The sequence below is a fragment of the Carex rostrata genome, chromosome 10, assembly GCF_964058835.1.
Source record: "Carex rostrata chromosome 10, lpCarRost1.2, whole genome shotgun sequence".
Classification (NCBI taxonomy): domain Eukaryota; kingdom Viridiplantae; phylum Streptophyta; class Magnoliopsida; order Poales; family Cyperaceae; genus Carex; species Carex rostrata.
This window is the reverse complement of record NC_135927.1, coordinates 11,764,874-11,787,665: the sequence shown is the minus strand read 5'-3', so window position 1 is coordinate 11,787,665 and position 22,792 is coordinate 11,764,874. Positions and strand designations below refer to the sequence as shown.

Here is a 22,792-nt window from a genome sequence, read left to right as displayed (position 1 = left end):
AATTGATCATGAACGTAGGTTGTCACAAGGGGTGAACCAAAAGGAATGCAGAAAGAAATACCCAGTGGATGCCTTCCCCTGAGTTCAGTGACCTGCTCATGAACCAGAGCACTGAACCCAGCTGGGAGCATCTCCACTCACCTACACATAAAAAACCCGCACCGTTAGCTAACCTGACGCCGTGCAACTTTCTGCGCCCTACAGTCATTAACGGTTTCATTTCAGTGTTAAGTTCTAAAGTATGAGGTTTGATCTTTTCTACATGAGAAGTGTGTATTCTTAAGTGTTATCTAACGCTATCCGTAAAAGGGAGATATAATGGTGACATTTCAGTACACATGACTTGTGCGGAGGAAGAGATGCTCACCAAGAGTACTATCGTCCCTCGTATTACTATACGAGTAATAGTAACACTGGGCCCCTTGATAAAGTAGGATTATCCGTATATGGTATGATTAATGGAGATTAATCAAATATGATAATCTACTCCAGATCAAGAAAAAAATTTTAATTTACAAGGATGACACATACCTACCTTGAACCTAATCTGTTACTATGAGACGAAAGAATTAATACGAGTAAATAGTTTACTTAAGGATCGTGATATTATACTGGACAATATCATCTGTGAATTTGGGGTCATAATGTACTTCCAGGTGCCACTTATGATCTATGGAAGTTAAAATAGTTTTTTAACTCTATTGCTAATATAACACAAATCCTATCGGGTCACACCGCATAGAAAGTAATCAGATAATCTTATTATTAATTATAAATATTATAATTAATCAATAAGATAGTTTTATAATTAATTATAAACATCAAAGAGATGACAAGCTTAAACAGATTAAAATTACAAGCATGTATGACACGTTGTGTAAAAGTTATCACAACCGCAATCGCAAAAGAATGTAATTGTTTAAAACAATTATATATACGGATTACTATATTTGGGCCTTAATTATATTTAGAATATAATTAAGAAAGTCCAAAAATCAAAGTCCAAAAGTCCAAGTCTAATACTATTCAAATCTGGGCCTTTCCGGGCCTTATACTATTCATTTTGGTCCTTTTTGGGCTTAGGGGCATTTTGGTAATTTGCAAAACCGACTTTACCCCTTCAAAACTGACCTACCACCCTATATAAGGACATGGGGTGTTGGAGAGAAAGGCATACCATTTTCTTTGCAAGATTGGAAAGTCTAACTGATCGTCTGACGAAGTCAGGTTCCTTTCTTTCTCAGTTTTTCCTCTCAAATAGTGTTTGAGTTTGGAAAGAAATATATATGTAATTGACATATATATTTTTGAGAGTTGTGAGTTGTAATCTCGCGAGGTTTGCGGTAACTCTGCTTTTGCACGCAAATGATAAGCCGAAATTGTATCTATTGAAACCTAGGGTTTGTTATGTAAATTAAGCCAAGTTTTGATTAAATTAGGTTTAATTAGGTTAGAAATGTCCAAAAGTTCAAGTTACTGCCCTAGTTATGTTTATTTTACAGGTAATCAAGTGTTTGGAGCTTAACGAAGCAAAACGGGTGAGTTAGCGCGAAGATTGGAGCAACTGCCAACATCCATTGCGGCCCGCAACCAAACTCATTGCGGCCCGCAATGACTTCTCAGCACAGCATCTTCATTCCAGCACTTTCATTGCGGTCCGCAACCAAATCCATTGCGGTCCGCAATGACCTCCAGATTTTTTCTGCGCAGTATGTTAACTGCCTCAACTCATTGCGGCCCGCAATAAGGCGGTTCAGAGCCCGAATTTGCTATTTTTAGGGAGTTATTTTTAGGTTTTGCTAGGGGTATAAAAGGGGGACCTGTAGAACAGATTAAGTACGTTTTTAGGCAGTATTTCTAGGGTTTCAACAAGGAAAAACAAGGAAAAGCAACGGAGAGAGAAGAAGGGAGGAGAGAGCAAAAATCGATCAACCGGTTTTATTATTTTCTTTTCTTTGGAACTCTTTTATTCTTTTGATTTCATTTGTGCTTTAGCCATGACTGGCTAAAGGCTTTTCTAGGGTTGATTAGGGTTGTACTTGAAACTTTTGTTATGATTTAGTTGGTTTTATTTTATATATTCTTGTTCTTTGTTGTGATCTATTCTTTATTTTAATTGATTGTGAGGACTTAATCGAAATCACATGAAACCCTTGGATTTGGTATTTGCAATTGAGAAATTGAATATTAGGTCCAGACCATAAGGAATAGGGTATTTGATAGACTAAGTACTGAGAGGTGACGCTTGTCTTATACGGGCTTTACCTAATAGTTTAGAGAATTGTGCCAAGTACCGAGAGGTGAAAGATAGTTTTCTAGATTTATCGGGACAGTAAGAACTTAATGACTTTAGATTAGGGTAGCCAAGTACCGAGAGGTGACGTTTATTCTAATTTAAAGATGGTATTAATATAGAGATATCCCTTTGTACCTACAACACCCAACTGTGCCTTCATAACTAAAAGAACAAATTTAATAAACCAATTAGTCATAACACTAGTGGATAGGAACCCTAAGAAACCCTAATTTCTCATACTTGTTAAAAACTCATATTTTGCTTTAAGACTTTAGTTTAATTCAGTTTAATCGAAACCAAACCAACCTTTGAACAAACAAAAACTTTTTTTACTTTCTTTTACTAAATTAAATTGTTATGTTAGATTTGATATTCCGACTTGTCCCTGCGGAGACGATCCCTAAGTACTACTTGACAATGTTGTACACTTGCAACCGAATTGAGTGTAAATTAGGATTTATTACTTGTGTAGTAAAAATCACATCAAGTTTTTGGCGCCGTTGCCGGGGACAACGGTGAATATTATTTCAGACCTAAGTAATTTAGTTAGTAATTGTTTTTAGTTTTCTTTTGCTTTCTTTCTCTCTCATCTTTTTAGGTTAAAATCTGGCAGAGGAACCTCCAATCCCGAACGTCACAGATTTGGTTGAGTGGTTTTCTAGGCGAGGATCAACCCATCTCTTCTACCAGAGAAGAAACAGACACCCAACAAGGGGACCTTTCTTGCACTTAAATCCACGCCAGTTAGACATGTCGAACGGAAATGAAGATATTCGATTTGAAAATCTTCAGAGGGAAAGGGATAGAATGGCCAATGAACTTCAACGTCTGCGGGTAGCCGCTCTCGAAAGAGAAAACAATGAAGTAGCCGATGCCAACTGCCCTTTGAGAGACTTTACAACACCTAGGGCTGAGGAAATCCACCTTGGCTATACGGCACCTACTATCAATGCTGAAGAGTACCAAATTCCGCCTGCATGGATTAGCATGGTGCAGCGTAACTTGTTCCACGGTCTGCCTCACGAAGATGCCACGCAACACTTAGCCAATTTTGAAGAAATCTGCAGCACAATTAAGGTACAAACTGTTTCTCCTGAAGATCTGAAAGTTATGGCTTTCACTTTTTCTCTTGCAGATAAGGCTAAAGGTTGGATAAGGGGACAACGGCCCGAGAACATGAACACTTGGCCTAAGGTGGCGAATGCTTTTCTCAACAAGTTCTTTCCACCATCCAAAACAAACTCCTTGCGCCATCAAATCCACAATTTCCGACATAAAGGAGATGAAACCATGAGCGAGGCGTGGGAGAGGTTTCAAGAACTGCAGAGGTGTTGTCCCCATCATGGCATCGAAGGGTGGAATTTATTGCAAATCTTCTACAACAGCCTCATGCCACACGACAAAGGTATGTTAGATGCAGCTGCTGGGGGTAGTCTCATGAATAAAGGGGCTGTGGACGGATACAAATTGGTAGATGACATGGCTCTCAACCAAAGCCAATGGCACAACCCTAGGGAGACACCGATCATCATGCAGCGGGGAATGAAGGAGGTGAATTCGAACCCAAACTTGGCTGCAAAAATTGCCGCCTTGAATCGCAAAATTGATCAAATGAGCGTAAATTCGGTAAACAATTCTTCTCCTCTTCCTTGTGCAATTTGTGGTAGTACTAACCATCTAGCAATTAATTGTGGTGTAAGTAATGAGGTTAGTTATGAGGAAGTCAATGCAATTAACCAATGCAATTTCAACCCAAATAACAACCCTTACTCCAACACTTACAACCCCGGTTGGAGAAATCACCCAAACTTTTCGTGGAGACAAAATGACAAAAATACCCAAGGTAACTCAAACTTTAATAGACCAAATCAAGGTTATGGTAACCAAGAGTATGGTTCTAATGCACAACCAAAATCCAATCTTGAATTGATGATAGAAGCATTCATGACAAGTCAAAACCAAAAGTTTGATGAATTGACCAAAAAGGTAGATATGTTGGCAACCCAAAATAAAATGCTTGAAAACCAAGTTGCACAACAAGCTACACAATTCTCCCGCCAACTGGGCACCCTTCCACCAAAACCTGAGAACAATCCCAGGGAAGTCAAGGCAGTTAGGCACGTGCTTCGCAGCGGCATGCAATGTGAGGATCCACCTATGCCAAAGGATGACTATGCACAGCCGTAGGGTGAAGAGACACGAAGCAGTGGTGGGCACATCTCCACACATGAGGATTTCGCCTCAAAGGAAGCTACACCAATTGTACCAAACGACCCTGCCAAACAAGCAAATCCATCTCAAGATGAGCCGCCAAAGGTAAGTGCACAGGTACCTCTTTACATTCCTCCTCACAAATACGCACCTTTTCCTGGTAGGCTTAAGAATGAGAAAACTGACAAACAATTTGCTAAATTCCTTGAATTGTTGAAACAATTGCATGTAAACCTACCATTGACTGAGGTAATGACTCAAATGCCGGTTTACACCAAAATTTTCAAGGACATTCTTTCAAATAGGCGTAAGCTTGAGGAAGTACAAATGGTATCCTTATACTCAAACGGCAGTGCCATGGTAATGAATGAATTGCCCAAAAAGTTGGATGATCCGGGTAAATTTTCCATACCATGCTCCATAGGAAACGTCCAATTTAAACGTGCACTCTGTGATCTAGGAGCAAGTGTAAGTCTTATGCCTAAGTCGGTCTATGATAGGTTAGGTGTTGGGGAACTTAAGCCAACCAGAATATCTCTTCAATTGGCAGACCAATCGGTCAAGTTACCCCTCGGAGTGGTAGAGGACTTACCAATTCAAATTGGAAAATTCTTCGTTCCAATAGATTTTGTTGTGGTTGATATGGATGAGGACACTCATACACCACTCTTGTTAGGAAGACCATTTCTCAATATGACAAAAGCTGTGATTTATGTTCATGATGGAATTATAACAATGAACATTGGTGAAGAAAAACTCACATTCGATATCAAAAGATTCATGAGATACCCATCTAACGATCAAAATGTTTTTAGTGTTGATATTCTTGACAGGTTAATAGATGAAGAGCTCATAAACAACTGGGAGAAGGGTTCCGTTGAGTATTTGATGGATCGGGAGTGCGAAAAAACCAAAAAATCGAATTCTGCATACCTCATTGCAGCCCGCAATGACACTCATTGCGGTCCGCAGCACCTTCAGACAGAACTGCAGAAACCAGAATCCATTGCGGCCCGCAATGAACCCTTCCCAGATGATTTACTCCCTGTTCTGAGCCCAGTTTTCCAAGTATCAACCGCTGAGATCCTTCCAAACTTTGCCGAAACCTCGGAGGATGCATCCAAGGTGGAACATAAGCCATTGATACCTCGGAGGATGCAAAAGAAGTCGGTGGAAACATCTGAAACCGACAAATCTCGAGAAAATTGACACGAAACGGAGCAATGGGGAGGCCGCCCTCCCGATCCTCCACGCAAGCATTGAGACTACGCGCACCACCACCACCTTCCGCCAATAGAGTAGTCCATGTTTCTTCTCTCTTTTTAGTTTATTTTTACGCATTGGGGACAATGTTTAATTTAAGCTTGGGGGATGGGAAGAAATTGTATCTTTGCATGCATGTTTTCAAAAATATTTCAAAATTTTTTAGGATTTATAACCCTGATTTTTACTTGACCATGAATAGGATTTGTGATTTTAAACTTAAATGATTGAAATTACGAATTTGTCAAGATGTTTTACTAGGTTATGAAAAATAGAGTCTTGCATAATTGGACTTAATTGTTTGAAAATGCATAAAGTATAAAATCATGTTTAATTTTTTTTTGTGTCAAAAATTGGCAAATATAAAACCCTTGAAATTTTAACGAGTTTTTAGGAATACCTTTGGAATAATTTGAAATAACCACATAATTTGGCGAAAAACTTTGTGGAAATAAAGGTTTATGAAATTAGAAATTTAGGGATTTAAATTTATTTTTTTGAAAATGCAACTTGTTTGTGAAAAATAAATTTAGAAAGATCGGGATATCCATAAGTATGAATTAATGCCTAAGGATGTGTGTATTCATGATATTTTGCAAAAAATATTGAAAAATAGTCAAGTTGAAAATTTTCAAGAAAGACTCCGCTTGCTTATGTTACGGTGATATGACGTACTTATAGCAATGAGTCCTAGATACTTTGCTCCGGTAGTTTGCCCGATAAAGTGACCGAGTTTGCACTAACTCTGTGAGTTCGTTTCATGGAAGGGTTGAACCAAGAGCATGCGAATGCACTTTTGAATTAAAACGGTTGGGTATGGATTAGCTACCTATAACTAGTCGGTTTTGTTCTAAGGATAAAGATTTATAGTGTCATAAAATAAACCAACAAAAGAAAAATAAAATTTTGCATATATCAACACACGAAGTCCGCGACTTTCTAACCTAAGTTTGATTCAAGCTTGGGGGATTTTTCAAAGAATTTTCGCAAATAAGAATGCATTTTTTGTAACAAATTTAGATATCCGAAGTTTACAAATTCTAAACCTTTAAGGAAATAAAAGTTAGAGTAATTGAATTGTGGGGTGAAGCATGATTAGCCAAGGGTTGCACTTTAAATTTGTACAAAATTTACGTTGAGATTTTTAAATTTTGGCAAGATCATATAAATTTTTCGATTAAAGAATGTATACTTGATATGAGGTTAAAATAGAGATCAAATTGTAGTCCAAGTTTAGACTTGCTTGGGACAAGCAAGGACTAGGCTTGGGGGAATTTGATAAGCCGAAATTGTATCTATTGAAACCTAGGGTTTGTTATGTAAATTAAGCCAAGTTTTGATTCAATTAGGTTTAATTAGGTTAGAAATGTCCAAAAGTTCAAGTTACTGGCCTAATTATGTTTATTTTACAGGTAATCAAGTGTTTGGAGCTTAACGAAGCAAAACGGGTGAGTTAGCGCGAAGATTGGAGCAACTGCCAACATCCATTACGGCCCGCAACCAAACTCATTGCGGCCCGCAATGACTTCTCAGCACAGCATCTTCATTCCAGCACTTTCATTGCGGTCCGCAACCAAATCCATTGCGATCCGCAACCAAATCCATTGCGGTACGCAATGACCTCCAGATTTTTTCTGCGCAGTATGTTAACTGCCTCCACTCATTGTGGCCCGCAATAAGGCGGTTCAGAGCCCGAATTTGCTATTTTTAGGGAGTTATTTTTAGGTTTTGCTAGGGGTATAAAAGGGGGACCTGTAGAACAGATTAAGTACGTTTTTAGGCAGTATTTCTAGGTTTTCAACAAGGAAAAACAAGGAAAAGCAACGGAGAGAGAAGAAGGGAGGAGAGAGCAAAAATCGATCAACCGGTTTTATTATTTTCTTTCCTTTGGAACTCTTTTATTCTTTTGATTTCATTTGTGCTTTAGCCATGACTGGCTAAAGGCTTTTCTAGGGTTGATTAGGGTTGTACTTGAAACTTTTGTTATGATTTAGTTGGTTTTATTTTATATATTCTTGTTCTTTGTTGTGATCTATTCTTTATTTTAATTGATTGTGAGGACTTAATCGAAATCACATGAAACCCTGGGATTTGGTATTTGCAATTGAGAAATTGAATATTAGGTCTAGACCATAAGGAATAGGGTATTTGATAGACTAAGTACCGAGAGGTGACGCTTGTCTTATACGGGCTTTACCTAATAGTTTAGAGAATTGTGCCAAGTACCGAGAGGTGAAAGATAGTTTTCTAGATTTATCGGGACAGTAAGAACTTAATGACTTTAGATTAGGGTAGCCAAGTACCGAGAGGTGACGTTTATTCTAATTTAAAGATGGTATTAATATAGAGATATCCCTTTGTACCTACAACACCCAACTGTGCCTTCATAACTAAAAGAACAAATTTAATAAACCAATTAGTCATAACACTAGTGGATAGGAACCCTAAGAAACCCTAATTTCTCATACTTGTTAAAAACTCATATTTTGCTTTAAGACTTTAGTTTAATTCAGTTTAATCGAAACCAAACCAACCTTTGAACAAACAAAAACCTTTTTTACTTTCTTTTAATAAATTAAATTGTTAGGTTAGATTTGATATTCCGACTTGTCCCTGTGGGGACGGTCCCTAAGTACTACTTGACAAGGTTGTACACTTGCAACCGAATTGAGTGTAAATTAGGATTTATTACTTGTGTAGTAAAAATCACATCTTCGTGAGACAATTATTTTTGCGAGTGCCGCGGATAGAGTAGTTCCTGGTAGAAGAATTATCCGCTCTCTGGTTATTCATGGTGGATAACTGATAAAGGCATCAGACTTCTGGTGCTACAAGTCCAGCAGCAACAGCAGCAGCTCCGAGGCAAAGCTAACGGCAGTTCCAATTCGAGTTTGGAACCAAGGTATAATGTTATATTAATTTATTTAATTGTTAAATAAATTTAGTTTTAGAAATCAATCAAGGAGATAGATCCTCGGCTTAGACCTAAAATTTTTTGTTTTACGATCTTTTTCTGCACTTAAGTCAATACAAGGGTAGCAGCAAAACCCAACATATTAGTTGTTCCACTGTCTACCAGACATGAATATTCATTAGTTATCATTGCGTCAACCATTTTCCTTTAAAATTAAAAAATAAATTACTTTTATTTATTAAACTTATTTGCATATAAAAATTTGAAAGTAAACAAAACTTTTATTAGACATAAACATAAACTTCTATACTATATTTTCACCGTAAGTAATACTATATATTTCTTCATTCACGTTATGGAAGTAATCTGATACATCAAGAGGTGTATCCATATGGTATTCATTTTTGGAGTCATTTTCAATAAAATTAGTTTCCACATTTTTTCCCTTTTTTTGATTGAAGCTTGATAAATCTCTACAAAATATTTGGGCGTACAATAGGTATGCGTCCAATGATTTTCCATTCCACACTGTAACACACATCTTCATGACGTTTTTCTTTCTCATTTTTCATTAATACGTATTTATAACGTTAGGTTATTACTATCATAACTTCGAGTTATGATAAATGAAAAAAGGAGATAAATTCAAACTTTGTGAGATTTGTCATATGTACTACGAAATAGATACAAATTAACTTCAGGTTATTAATGTCATAACTTCAGGTTATAATAAATGAAAAGGGCGATAAGTAAAAGTAAATCAAAGAATATGTAAATTGAATAAATAAATAAATAAAGTTAAATATATTAATAACTTCAGGTTAATATTATATAACTTTAGGTTATAATAAAATATTTATTTAATAACTTCCGATTATTAAATTACTTGATTGCGCAATTGTAAAATTTAATTTGAAATAACTTCGGGTTATATTTTCATCCAATAGCCTATAATAACTTATAGTTATTATATTGATTTTATATGATAATTTCTAATAAAGCTTCAGGTTTTTAATTGAGAATAACTTCAGGTTATTATTCATCCAGTGGCCTATAATAACTGCTGGTTATTATATTAATTTTATACTAAAATTTCTAATAGAACTTCAGGTTCTAAACAGAAACAGTTCATGACCAAAACATATAGTTCCTGGATGAAACATAAAGTGCATAAAAACAGTGTGTTCGGCCAAGGCCGAAACAGACAGTTCCTGACCAAAAATGAGGTCGAATCAGCTGCGCAGAAAAACATTTATAACAATAACTTCAAGTTATTATTTTATTCGGGTAATACGAACTTCGGGTTCTTGAGAAACTTTTAGTTGTGATAATAACTTCTTCTTACTCGTATTATTATATTCAGGTAATACGAACTTCAAGTTCTTGATAAACATTTAGTTTTGATAATAACTTGAGGTTATTATTTCATCATTCACTTCAAGGAATGATTTTATAAATTAAAATAAATATAATAAAAAACTTAAATGAAATTTAAATTAATGAAAGTATCTAAAAAATATATTAAATATTTCTAATATTTCAATAAAAAATATCAAAGTTTATGTTTTCTAAGAAAAAGAATCTTTAGAAAACGGTGGTTTTATTACCGGTAACAAAATTCGGTGATTTTTTTTCGGTTTTGACTAGTTCCAAACTGAAATTTTGTTTGCCGGAAAGTTAGTTAGAAATCAGGAAAAAAAAATACTAGTTTGGATAGATTTCGAATTCCAGCATAGAGAGGGGTAGTTTCTGAAATTAATTATTAATTTTTGATATTAAAAAAAAAATTCGGCTTTATTTTAGTTACTGAATAAAATTACATGCAAATGATACAAAAGATGGATGAATTTGTTCAATTCAAATTTAATTATATTCGTTAAAGTATAATTGACCATAAAAAACATCAATTTTCAATAAATCTCAAAAAAATAGTAAAAATATTTCAAAAAATATAAAATTTGGTCTCCAAACCCATATTAATATGGAGAACAAGATGAACGGTTTGGATCGATCATTAGGATTTTGAAAAGTCGAATATTAAGCCGTTTCACGGAGGCCCTCTATACTACACGTAGCATGCTTGCAGGTTCCTATATATATATATATATATATATATATATATATATATATATTTGAGAAAACACTTTTATAAACAAATTTTGAGAGAACTTTCAAGAGTAAAACTAGGGTATTCTTAAGCTCACCAAGGTGTTTAGTGAGCTTACCTCTAAACTATATTTATATCGGTTTCAAACGACAAATCTAAACCGTTGAAATCCATCTACTTCACAAGTGATGAATTTACATGTAAAGATTTTAAATTTTCGAATTATTTCAATATAAAGTCAAGTGGTCAAAATTAGAAGGTTTGCAAATTAATTTTAGTGCATTCATTTTTTAACACTTTTTGACCACTTAACTTTATACAAAATTAATACAAAATTATAAAAACTTTACATTTAAATTCATCACTCGCGAAGTAAATTGGTTTCAACGGTTTGGATTTATTGTTTGAAGTTAATCTAATAGATTTTGGAGCTAAGCTCACCAGACACCTTGATGAGTTTAAGAACACGTACCTTAGTTCTACTCGAACTTATTATAAGTAGTTGCACCACAAACTTAATACAAATTTCATGAAAAAAAATTTGAGGAAATTTTCTTTGGAGAAAATTACGAAGACACTTCCATTTTATTCGGTTCTACTTTTTATACTTGTTTCCTTTGGACAACATATTGAAGTACATTTGGTGTTCAACGTTTATGAAATATTTGATAATGAAAAAAATAATAATAAATTTTGATGATAGAGTGTATTTTAGAATGCTTGATGTACACTCTAAGAAATCTCTATATTTTTCAAAAATAAAATATCAGCACAGTAAATAAATTATTGTTGTGGTACAAAGTTGCCGGTTTTGATAATTCACATATACTGTGGGCCTAAGCAATAATGCATATAACTGCAACAGATATTGTCAGGGATAAAATAAGTAGAACCGTTTTGAAATTTTATGTAACTAATAGGTTAATAAATTAAATTGTCGAGGATAATATAATTAGAACCGTATTCACTTGAAATTTTGTGTAACTAATAGGTTAATAAATTAAATTGACATCATAGTATCAGTGTTGTAAATAACAGTATGCGGTCGTTGGATGGATGGGTACCGCCAAGTGATTAATCGGTATGCGACCGATTAATCGGAATTATACGAACAATTTAACATTTTTTATTAAATATATGTATATATATCATAATTTATTTAACACATTAAACTTATCAAATAATCTTAGTTTAACTTAATTTTATTATTATAACATAACACTACACTAATTTTTTAATGCGTACATGTGTCAGTAACACATTTATTTAATGAAAATAAATAAATTTAAGAGTTAAACTTTTTTCAAATACTAATAACATATTATGTGAAAAAAATGAAACATTCCAACATAAAATCATTAAATTTAGTTTATAATAACAACTTAGTTTCATAAATGAATATGTCGTAGTAATTGAAAAAATTACATCAGTAATTAGTAAGAAAAATATATCATAAATAAATAGAAGAAGAATTAATCAATTTTAAAGTAAGAAGAAAAAACATATATAAAATATAATGAATATATGTCCAAGCACAAACAAAATTATAATACAGGATTTATAAAACTTATTTCACACACTATCACATAAAAAAAAATCAATGTGATTTTTTTTTTACTAAAATAAACGGAAATAAACGGCCGATGAATAAAAAAACACTGCCGATTAATCGAAAAAATCCGCAAAAAGTCTTCCGTTAAGTATATTCGTAACGATTTGACTGCTGTTTCCGATTAAACGGCCGATTAATATGCCGTTAAGGCCATTTTTTACAACACTGCATAATATAGGCATTTGCAAAAAAAAACCTTATAGCTACTTATAGCTTGGACTTTAAGGCTAAACTTTTAACGTAATTAATAGTCGGATTCAACTCTGTTCCTTTTCTTAAGAAAAGGAGCATCCTCCTATTTTTCAATTCAAACTGTTCAAAATTGATCACACAATTTCAATTACTTTTTTTTATATCAATATAATCTATTAAAACGAATCAGCTGTAATTAAAGCTGTATGATCGATTTTGAACAGTTCAGATTGAAGAATAGGAGGGTGCTCCTTAAGAAAAAGAGCATATTTGAATTTGACTACTAAGAAAAGGGTGGTAAGGTGCTCTTTTTCTTAAGAAAAGGAACATATTTGAATCCTTAATAGTCAGGATGTGTAACATAATTGACAAAAAAAATATGATAAAAATATAATTTTATAATATTTTAGAAATAACGCATTTTTTTAATTTTATGTTTAGACGTATAGTTCTAAAAGTACAGATTACAAAATTTTATAACATGAAAAAATTGTTTTGACTTCAAAATTTTTAACATTTTAAAGTTTAAACTGATATAATGATCAAAGATAGTAATTAATGTGGAATTACTATATTTCTATATATGTTAAGCTATCTTTTTCAGACATTTTAGGCTTTATTATTGACTTATGCGTGAGTTGCTTAATTGATTATGAATCGTAAAAACCAAACAATACATCCAATAGATTATATTGTTTTCTTTAAGGGGATTATAAAGCTCCATCTACTAATAGAGCAATTACGTCTAAAGAAAATTTGGAACATATAGAATTTGAAGTCAACTTTATAATTTGAATATATAACGGTACAATGAATCAGATACCAATTATCAAATAATAAATAAGAATCCAAATTTATTTACCACACAGAAACTTCCAGACAGACCACCACAATCTTTTTAACCTCTTTTAAGTAAATAACTTTAAAATGTTATTAGAGGGAGGAGAAAATGGGCACACCCGGCAAGGTTGCACCCGCATCCACTATGAAAGTATTGCCAGACACATATGATGACGAGTCATCAATCAGGTACCGAATGACGGATGTTATAGCCGGATTGATGGTACCAAACGTCTTTAGAGGTGTTGTTCTGTCACACACACGTTGAAGCCATTCCTTCTCCATGAGACCTGCTGTGATTTCAGATTTGAATATACCGGGCGCAATAGAGTTTGCCCGGATACCAAATTCACCCAGTTCCAAAGCTATCACCTGAAAAAGGTTTAAATCTCATGTTACATTATGATTTAGGAGTCAAAATGTAATAGCTGAAATGCCAGCTGCCTGGTATACTGTCCAAAGGAAAAGCTTAGATTTATTTTTTCCCACCTTTTCTTGTCTTGGTAGAAGGGTGATCGAGTTGACCCTTAAATAAATTTTGGTCAAACTTTTATCATAAAAATGTAATATAACTCACAATCTGGTCTGCACAAATACTGTGTTTTCACTAACATCTGTTGAGAATAACTAGAAAAGTACAACCTTACAGATTCATATCAAGTTTCAGTACTAGCTAATTGGTGTTCCCTAAAATTTCATGGACAAAATTGTTATTTCAGAAAAGTTCAAGGTCTAAACTATGAATTTTACAGTTTACAAACTCCCGAGATTTAAACCTTTCTTCTATTTCTTGCAAACATCACGAATATGAATTTTTTTGTAATTACCCAATTATTGTAGTAAGCTTTTGAGTAAGCAAATTATAGAATAACAAAAAAGAATTACCATAGTGAGGGCGGTAATACCGGATTTGGATGCAGCATATGCTGCAGCACCTGGTAGTTGGCCACGATTAACTCCGACAATAGATGAAATGCTAATCACCGCTCCTTTCACTTTAGCATCACGCATGCGTCTACACACGTGTTTTGTGACCAGCCACGTACCAGTCAGGTTTGTGTCCATTAAGCCGTTCCATTTCTCTTCAGGCCAATCCAATACAGAGTACACCTTGCCTGGTCAAAGACAGATGCAAATTAGGTTTAGAAATTACAGTTCTGTTGGTCATTTGGTCTGGTCTGTTACTGTGTTTGTTTGGTTTCTAAATTGAACAGTTGAGGTAAATTGACTAAATTGAGGAAAAACTGCACAGAGGAGAGATCATCGAGTTAAAAGTTAATTGCTTCAATTAACGTCATTTGGGTTCTGAAAGGGATACATTGGCATTAATTAGACTACGACTTCGCACTTGATGTTTAGAGAGGATGCAAGTACAAAAAGGAAAACAACAATGAAATTACAGATAAAATGAAAATGAATAGAAAGTGAAAAAAAAAAAAAACATTATTTAAATATATAATTATCTCCTATTTTCCAAAATGAACAAGAACTTGGTGTTTTTCCATTTTTTAGTATGCAGGCAATAAAGCAACAATACATGAATATATACTTATAATGGCACTAAAATTGAAGTTATACTCTTTGAATAATACACTTGAATCATATTTCTTATTTTAAATTAACAATTGTCAACAGGTCATGTTACTAACATGGCAGCACAAGTCACGAGTCAGGTCCATTAGACAAAAATAGACAAGTCAAAGCCAAGACAAGGAAATGATGTAATTTTAGAAAAAAAAAAAAAAATGATGTCAGTACATATGGCATCAACATGTTGTCACAATCATTTTTTAAGACTAACCTCACATAAGTAAAGGTCAACAAAATCAATTTACATTTTTGTTGCTAGAAACCAAGCAAAAAGGAATTTTGATTTTGACAAAAGTATCTAACTGCCTGTGGTTCCATAACATGAAATTGAATTACAAGAAATGTTCAATAAATTATAAAATGTTGCCACACGCTATCTGCACAAAGTACATCCTTTTGTGATTAATTTAGAAAAGCTGTTCAAATTATCTTTCTAAAAAAAAAAAAAAAAAAAGAACTGTTCAAACTATACACATGCATATGAATTTTGTCCGGACGTGCTGGTCCATGTTAATTAGTTTGAATTTGAGATGACTACAATTTATACTCTCTGTATTTAGAAGTGGCAACGAGCTGCTAAAGATTAAATTAGATCTCACTCGTAATCAGCTTGTTTATGGATCAAGCTGAGCAAGTGGGTTTGAATTTTAGATTCTGAGCTGAAATTGCTACTCAAGACTGACTCATGGCTTGTCCAAGCGAGCCGAACTGACTTGGTACCAGCTTGACATATTCATAAATTTGTATATTTTTTTTCCTGATATATCTTAAATTTTCATAACACATCTTATGAATTATGGCTAAAACAAAATAATATTTATATGACTATTTATTGAAGAATACTCTTAATTTAACAACAATTAAGCAAATCAACTACTATAAATTGAGTTTACACCTAAATTCGTACATACAAAAATATCAAAATCCTAAATTCATACAAACATATTCACGTAATAAATTCATGCATACCAAATCAAATAAATTCATACAAATTAACTTAGTTGCTTATAATTAATTCACACATATTTCATACAAAATTACCAATCAATTTAAGCACAGTCCAAAGTGTAATTAACATAACACTGGCTATAACATTCATAACCCATAATATTCCCAATTTGAAGTGAATGGATCTATATGATTAAACTATTAAACTACATATTAGCTCGTTAATGACCGAGCTGGCTCGTGCGCACAAGCCAGGTCAAACTCAAACTTATTAATTATGGCTCGAGTATGTGGCGAGCGAGTTAATTTTAACTCGGTCCACTAACGACCAAGTTGTTACCGATCAAATCACCGGTGGATATCAAGCGGGCCATGAGTCACGGGCTTTTTTGCCAACCCTATCTGTACCGGCCGACAAACACTGGTAATGCAATAAAATTAGACAAACAAAAAATTCATTGCGCCAACCTATCCATTCTCTCGCATCATAAATCTCTAACTAAATCCATTGAAAAGAAAATGAATGGGCTAAAATAAAAAATAAAAATCAGTTCAAATTAAAGTCCGATCAAACACATGCAACAAAGAAGGACAAAATTGAAGCCTTCTCAGATTGTGTTAAAGCAAAACTAATTGAAAAATTAAAAAAAAGAAATAACTGATTACCTCTAATTCCCGCATTATTAACCAGTACATCAATTCTCCCGAACGAATCCCAAGCGCGTTTAATTGCCTCAGCAATGATCCCTTCCTCTTTGGTCACATCCAGCCACACGCCAATCGATCGAACGGGTGAGGTCGTCTGATTGGCGGAATCCCATCCATTGATTTCATCACATAGCTTCTTCAATTGGTTGACCCGTCTAGCGGCCGCCACGACCAGGCAGCCGGCGCGTGCCAAATCAAGGCAAATCTCTTTGCCAATACCTGATGAGGCGCCTGTGACCATCACCACCTTGCCTTCTAGAGACTTCCATGGGGAACACGTGGCGGCGTTTCGGTTACTCGGGCATGCCATTGGAGGGGTAGTAGAGGTATAAGGTTTTACAGTCGAAAGGGGGAGCTGGAGATTTAAACTTCAATACCAGTGCCAATACCAGTGAGGGAATGTTTCTTATATATAGAGTAGAGCTAGTGCCACGTGGGGATGGATTTGCTTTGAGAATCGTGCAACATACCCGCTGGTTGGACTGTTCCGCGTAAACAACCGGCTGCTTCCCGTTGTTACCACTTCCCACGATCCCCACTCTTGCACGAGGTATTAGAAGGACGAGCCCCGGAGATAAACTTCTCTGGACTCAGACAGTCCGGTCGGCCGGATCCTACGAGTGCTATCCTCTGAGATATCTCATATTTTGCTTGACCGACGTGTCCGGTGCCTATTCGGGGTAGCGCAGGGGGGCAGTATTATTTGAGCTTTGAGATTCGTGTGGAATGTATTTGAACGGTTGTGATTCTCCAAAAAGTCACGCAAAATATGAGATATCTCAGAGGATGCGAATTCGGAAACTTAACTTTTTGAGATAAGGACCGTCCGATTAGAATCCGAGTTAATAGCTCGAGGTTTCTTTAACATTCGTATCAAAGCAGATCGGACAGTTCGGATCCAAAAATAAAATTTGAGTTGCCTTTGGTGATATGAATTCGGATCAGCTGGGACAGGCTGGCAAATGCAATTTTGTCAAATGGAGATTTCCTTTGGGGATTTTTTTTTTTAATATCTCCACTATTATATTAACTATTAATTACATAGATTTTCGGATTCGTTAATGGATTTGATTAAATGTGAAATTGTAGATTGAATATTAGCCCTTCGATCAAATATTTTAAATCTATGTATTTTTTTTTTTTTATGTTGCTTTACATATAGAAGTCTAAATATATTTAGACACGCCACACGTACTCACCAGATGCAAATTGTATTATCTTTCTTATGAGTCCTGAATTCTTTCTATTTTTAAATGTCATTTAAAGAATTTTTGAATTGATTGATAATTGATTGATCATGTCTTCATTTCTTTCTATTTTTAATATTATTTAAGAAATGTTATTTGTCATTTAACATGTCATTTTGTTTCAGTTTTTTTAATTATGAAAATATGTCAAAAGGATAAAAAAAAAATGGATATAATTTAATATGTTATTTAATATATCATTTAAGCAATATGATTTACATGTAGATGTCAGTTAATATGTCTTTTAAAGAATGTTATTTGTCATTTATCCTAATTTTTTATTTATAAAATATGTCATTTTATATGATTTTTTTTTTCACTTCTAACATGTTCCATTGCAACACATGGATACGATATCAATATAATATTATTTATAACAGAATATTATTTATGCTAAAAGTTATGACATGATTTATTTTTATAAATGGAGTAACAAGGACGAAACCAACGTGACGGAATTTGAGAATATTTCAACTAAATTCAAAATTTATGATTCGAATATAATTTGATATAATTTGTTATGTTACAACACAAATTAATATTAAATAATATTGATATATTCTTAATAAAGAAAAATATTTGAAATTTTATGAATAATATAGAATAAATATCGTATTGTTGTACAGTTTGTCAAATTCGTAAACAATTTGAAGAGGTTATTCAGAAAGAATATTTGATATATACAAAATTATTAAAGTATCATCTTTATTATATTGTTTTGAGTAAAAATTAAAAGTCACAAAAGAAAATTTTCCGATCCGAAATTTGAATCTACATCCTTACATACAGTGAATATTATCTTAATTACTCCACTAAAAAAACTGATTTCTCTTGCCAACACTATTTTTGTTGTTGTTGAGATCAGTCATCACAAATATCTATTTCTCTTTGTCAAGTTGTGGAGATTATCTACAGTTTATGGAAAAGAATCATATTTAGAAAATGGAGATTAACATTGACCAATTGAACTTGGTGTATAACTGTATATACATTCAATGGATTTAGTTACAGATTCATGATGTGAGAGAATGGATTGGTTGACGTAATGAATTGTTTGTTTGTCTGATTTTATTACACTGGAGGATACCAGTGCTTGTCGGCCGGTACAGAGAGTATAAGTTATAGGCCTTTCAAATTAATTAACGTGGGCCAGCATGTCAGGACTCAGGAGTGTCGGTTACCACACATTTGACTGTTTTATTTTGCCACAGAGGATTACTATTACTGTTTTGGGAAATCAATGTCGATAGGAATACGTATCCTCGGCATCGACGGCATTAACTCAAAAGAGAATCTTTTGAGATAATCAATTTTATTCGTTTCATTTATTTTAAGATTCACGTGGACTAAATATACATTAATTTTGAAAGACTCCAGTTTTATAAACAGTAATTGGATTAGTTCCGTTTAAAATTAAACGGTTGAGATTAATTAACTCAAAAAATTTCCTTTTAAGTTAATGCAGAGGATACGAATTCGATAATTCATGAACAGTTCTTCTAATTTGATCACAAAAAGGTTGTTCCTTGTGCAGTTAGCGAGTGGCAACATTTTATAATTTGAACGGTTCTTGTAATTCAATGTCATGTTATGGAACCATGAACAGTTGGATACTTTTTGTCAAAATAAAAAATCCTTTTTGCTGGTTTTCTTTCTAGGAAGCAAAATGTAAATTGGTTTTGTTGACCTTAACTTATATGAGGTTCCTATTTATTATTTCTTCACCTACTATTCTTCATAATGCAGTCTAAAAAAGGATGATGACAATATGTTAATGACGTATGTACTGACATCATTACTTTTGTATAAAATTATATCATAATGCATAGTCTTTCCTTTAACTTGTGTATTCTTTTGGTGAACGGCCGCTGCCTATTGAACCTACTTATGTCACAGAACTCTAAGATTGTCTAATGCATTTTGAAATTTGTGTGCATGAAAATTAAAGCAGACGCACACAGACTTTTAAAGTGGAGCGCACAAAACTTTAAGCAAATGGGACAATGTTTGAGCGCACACTTCTTTTGATTGATGGACCTGACTCGTGACTTGTTTTGCCATCTTAGTCACCTGATAAATATCAGTACACATGGCTTGTGCAGGAAAAGAGATGCTCACCAAAAGTATTATCGTCCCTTGTATTACTATACCACCTTGTTTGAATGGAGAGTAGAGGAAGGGAGGGAATGGAAAGGAACAAAAAGTTTCCGTTGAATCGTGTTTGGTTGATAAAATTATATTGGAGGTGAAGGGTACAGGAGGTGAAATGTTTAATCTTCTATCATTATAATTAATATAGAATCGGAAATTTTGTTACAAATATTTTTAGAAAAAAATGATACAAATTCCTAACCATATATCTTATATACTAGTATAGTACCCGTGCGTTGCAACGGAGTTATATTATAAGATTGAACTTTAAGATTGAACATATAGATAAATAATAAATAGCAGTAGAAGATAGCATACACAAAATTTTTTTTAGGATTATTTGCAACACAAATAATCCATGTATACTACATTCGAAGAAGGAACAAATAATTATTTTATTTCTTCACTCAACACTGATGGTGAAAAACATATTCTTATTTATTTATATCAAACAAGTATTGGTTATTAAAACTAACTTAATAAAGATGAACATAAATTGTTGTCAAAATAAGATGAGTGAAACTATAGTAAATTCTATCATTTTCTTCATATTATTTTATTGCATTGCAAGATTTCAATCAAGACCCCTTTAATATAACTTAGTTTGCTTACCAAGAGATATGGAAAGAGAGTTGATTCGCTTTTTGGAGGACTTAATTTTTTCCATTATGCCGTAGGGATCTGTATAGAAACAAATAATGATAAATAATAGTGGAAACAAATAAAAGTTTAATTCTATACAAAGAAGACGAAATAAGAAAACATGGAAACTAATAAAAAGTCACTAAAAGACAGTGTATTTAATTTTAATTATAACATATTGTGTGGTCATATGTGTAGTGAGTATATTTTTAACTAAATTTAGACTTCTACATGTAAAAAATTTGTATTTAATCAAAATAAGACAAATTATTTGATTGGATGGCAGAGATTAAATCTGAAATTTCATCTTTCAATTGTGACCATTGGCGGATCGGACACCCAACGTGCTTAATAATAGAATGGAGATATAATTCTCATACAAGATTTTTTCCTCAAACCTACAACATTCACCGAATTTCTCATTAAGCTTCTAAATTTTAATCAACCAAACAAGAAAAAAGACGGAAAGGAAATTTAAATTTATTTTCTCTCATTAATCATCCAAACACGAAGATGTTAAATATGTTAATCTTCCTTTCTATTCCATCCCATTCCCTTCTATTCTTTACCTCTCATTCCTTCCTCTACTCTCTATCCAAACATGATAGAGTAGGATTATTCGTATACAGTATGATTAATGAAGATTAATTATATACGATAATCTACTCCAAATTAAGAAAATATTAAGTTTACAAAGATGACACATATCTACCTTGAACCTAATCTATTACTATGAGACGAAAGAATTAACACGAGTAAATAGTTTACTTAAGGATCGTGATATTGTACTGGACAACATCATTTGTGTAATTGGGGGTTATAATGTACTTCCAGGTGCCACTTATGATCTATGAAAGTTAAAATAGTTTTTAACTCTATTGCCAATATAACACAAATCCTATCGGGTCACACCGCATAAGAAGTAATCAGAGAATCTTATTATTAATTATAAATGTTATAATTAATCAATAAGATGGTTTTATAATTAATTATAAACGTCATAGAGATGACAAGTTTAAACATATTAAAATTACAAGCGTGTATGACACGTTGTGTAAAAGTTATCACAATCGTAAAGGAATGTAATTGTTTAGAACAATTATATATATAGATTAGTATATTTGGGCCTTAATTATATTTAGAATATAATTAAGAAAGTCCAAAAATCAAAGCCCAAATGCCCATGTCTAATACTATTCAAATCTGGGCCTTTCCAGGCCTTGTAGTATTCATTCTGGGCTTTTTTGGGCTCAGGGGCATTTTGGTAATTGCAAAACCGACTTTACCCCTTTTACCACCCTATATAAGGACATGGGGTGTTGGAGAGAAAGGCATACCATTTCCTTTGCAAGATTGGAAAGTCTGACTGATCGTCTGACGAAGTCAGGTTCCTTTCTTTCTTGGTTTTTCCTCTCAAGTAGTGTTTGAGTTTGGAAAGAAATATATATATAATTGACATATATATTTTTGAGAGTTGTGAGTTGTAATCTCGCGAGGTTTGCGGTAACTCTGCTTTTGCACGTGGTTGTGAATCAGAGTATCTACAAATCGTGAGACAACTGTTGGATAACTGATAGAGGCATCAAACTTCTGATGCTACAAGTCCAGCAGCAGCAGCAGTAGCTCTGAGGCAAGGCTAACGGCACTTCCAATTCGAGTTTGGAACTAAGGTATAATGTTATATTAATTTATTTAATTATTAAATAAATTTAGTTTTAGAAATCAATCAAGGAGATAGATCCTCGGCTTAAGTTAGACGTAAATTTTTTTGTTTTACGGTCTTTTTCCGCACTTAAGCCAGTACAAGGGTAGCAGCAAAATCCAACATATTAGTTATTCAACTGTCTACCAGATATGGATCTTCATTACTTATCATTGCGTCAACTATTTTCCTTTAAAATTCAAAAATAAATTACTTTTATTCATTAAGCTTATTTGCATATAAAATTTTGAAAGTAAACTAAACTTTTATTAAACATAAACATAAACTTCTATACTATATTTTCACCCTAAGTAATAATATATATTTCTTCATTCATATTATGGAAGAAATCTGATACATCAAGATGTG

General features: G+C 33.4%; 3 protein-coding genes across 6 annotated transcripts in view; all 3 read right to left on the bottom strand.

Annotated features, from left to right (window-relative positions):
- The window catches only part of LOC144560778 (uncharacterized), a 31,707-nt gene extending 14,651 nt beyond the window's left edge, over positions 1–17,056 (bottom strand). Inside the window, exon 1 of the mRNA XM_078310028.1 lies at positions 17,022–17,056. The gene's annotated coding sequence lies outside the window, so the exon portion shown is untranslated. The remainder of the gene's footprint in view (positions 1–17,021) is intronic.
- The window catches only part of LOC144560776 (uncharacterized), a 37,586-nt gene extending 20,516 nt beyond the window's left edge, over positions 1–17,070 (bottom strand). Inside the window, exons 1-3 of one of the 3 annotated variants that reach the window (XM_078310027.1) lie at positions 16,640–17,070; positions 14,321–14,550; positions 13,487–13,807 (exon numbers count right to left, since the gene is read on the bottom strand). In XM_078310027.1, coding sequence (XP_078166153.1) covers positions 13,529–13,807; positions 14,321–14,550; positions 16,640–16,991 — 861 coding nt within the window. In that variant the 5' untranslated portion in view covers positions 16,992–17,070 and the 3' untranslated portion in view covers positions 13,487–13,528. Of the gene's footprint in view, positions 1–13,363; positions 13,808–14,320; positions 14,551–16,639 lie in introns of those variants that run through there. The other 2 variants (XM_078310026.1, XM_078310025.1) reach the window with 2 other exon arrangements.
- The window catches only part of LOC144560775 (uncharacterized), a 61,816-nt gene that overhangs the window by 20,516 nt on the left and 18,508 nt on the right, over positions 1–22,792 (bottom strand). The window contains exon 4 of one of the 2 annotated variants that reach the window (XM_078310024.1): positions 13,364–13,467. The exons of the other annotated variant lie outside the window; for it this stretch is intronic. The gene's annotated coding sequence lies outside the window, so the exon portion shown is untranslated. Of the gene's footprint in view, positions 1–13,363; positions 13,468–22,792 lie in introns of those variants that run through there. 2 annotated transcript variants of the gene reach the window in all.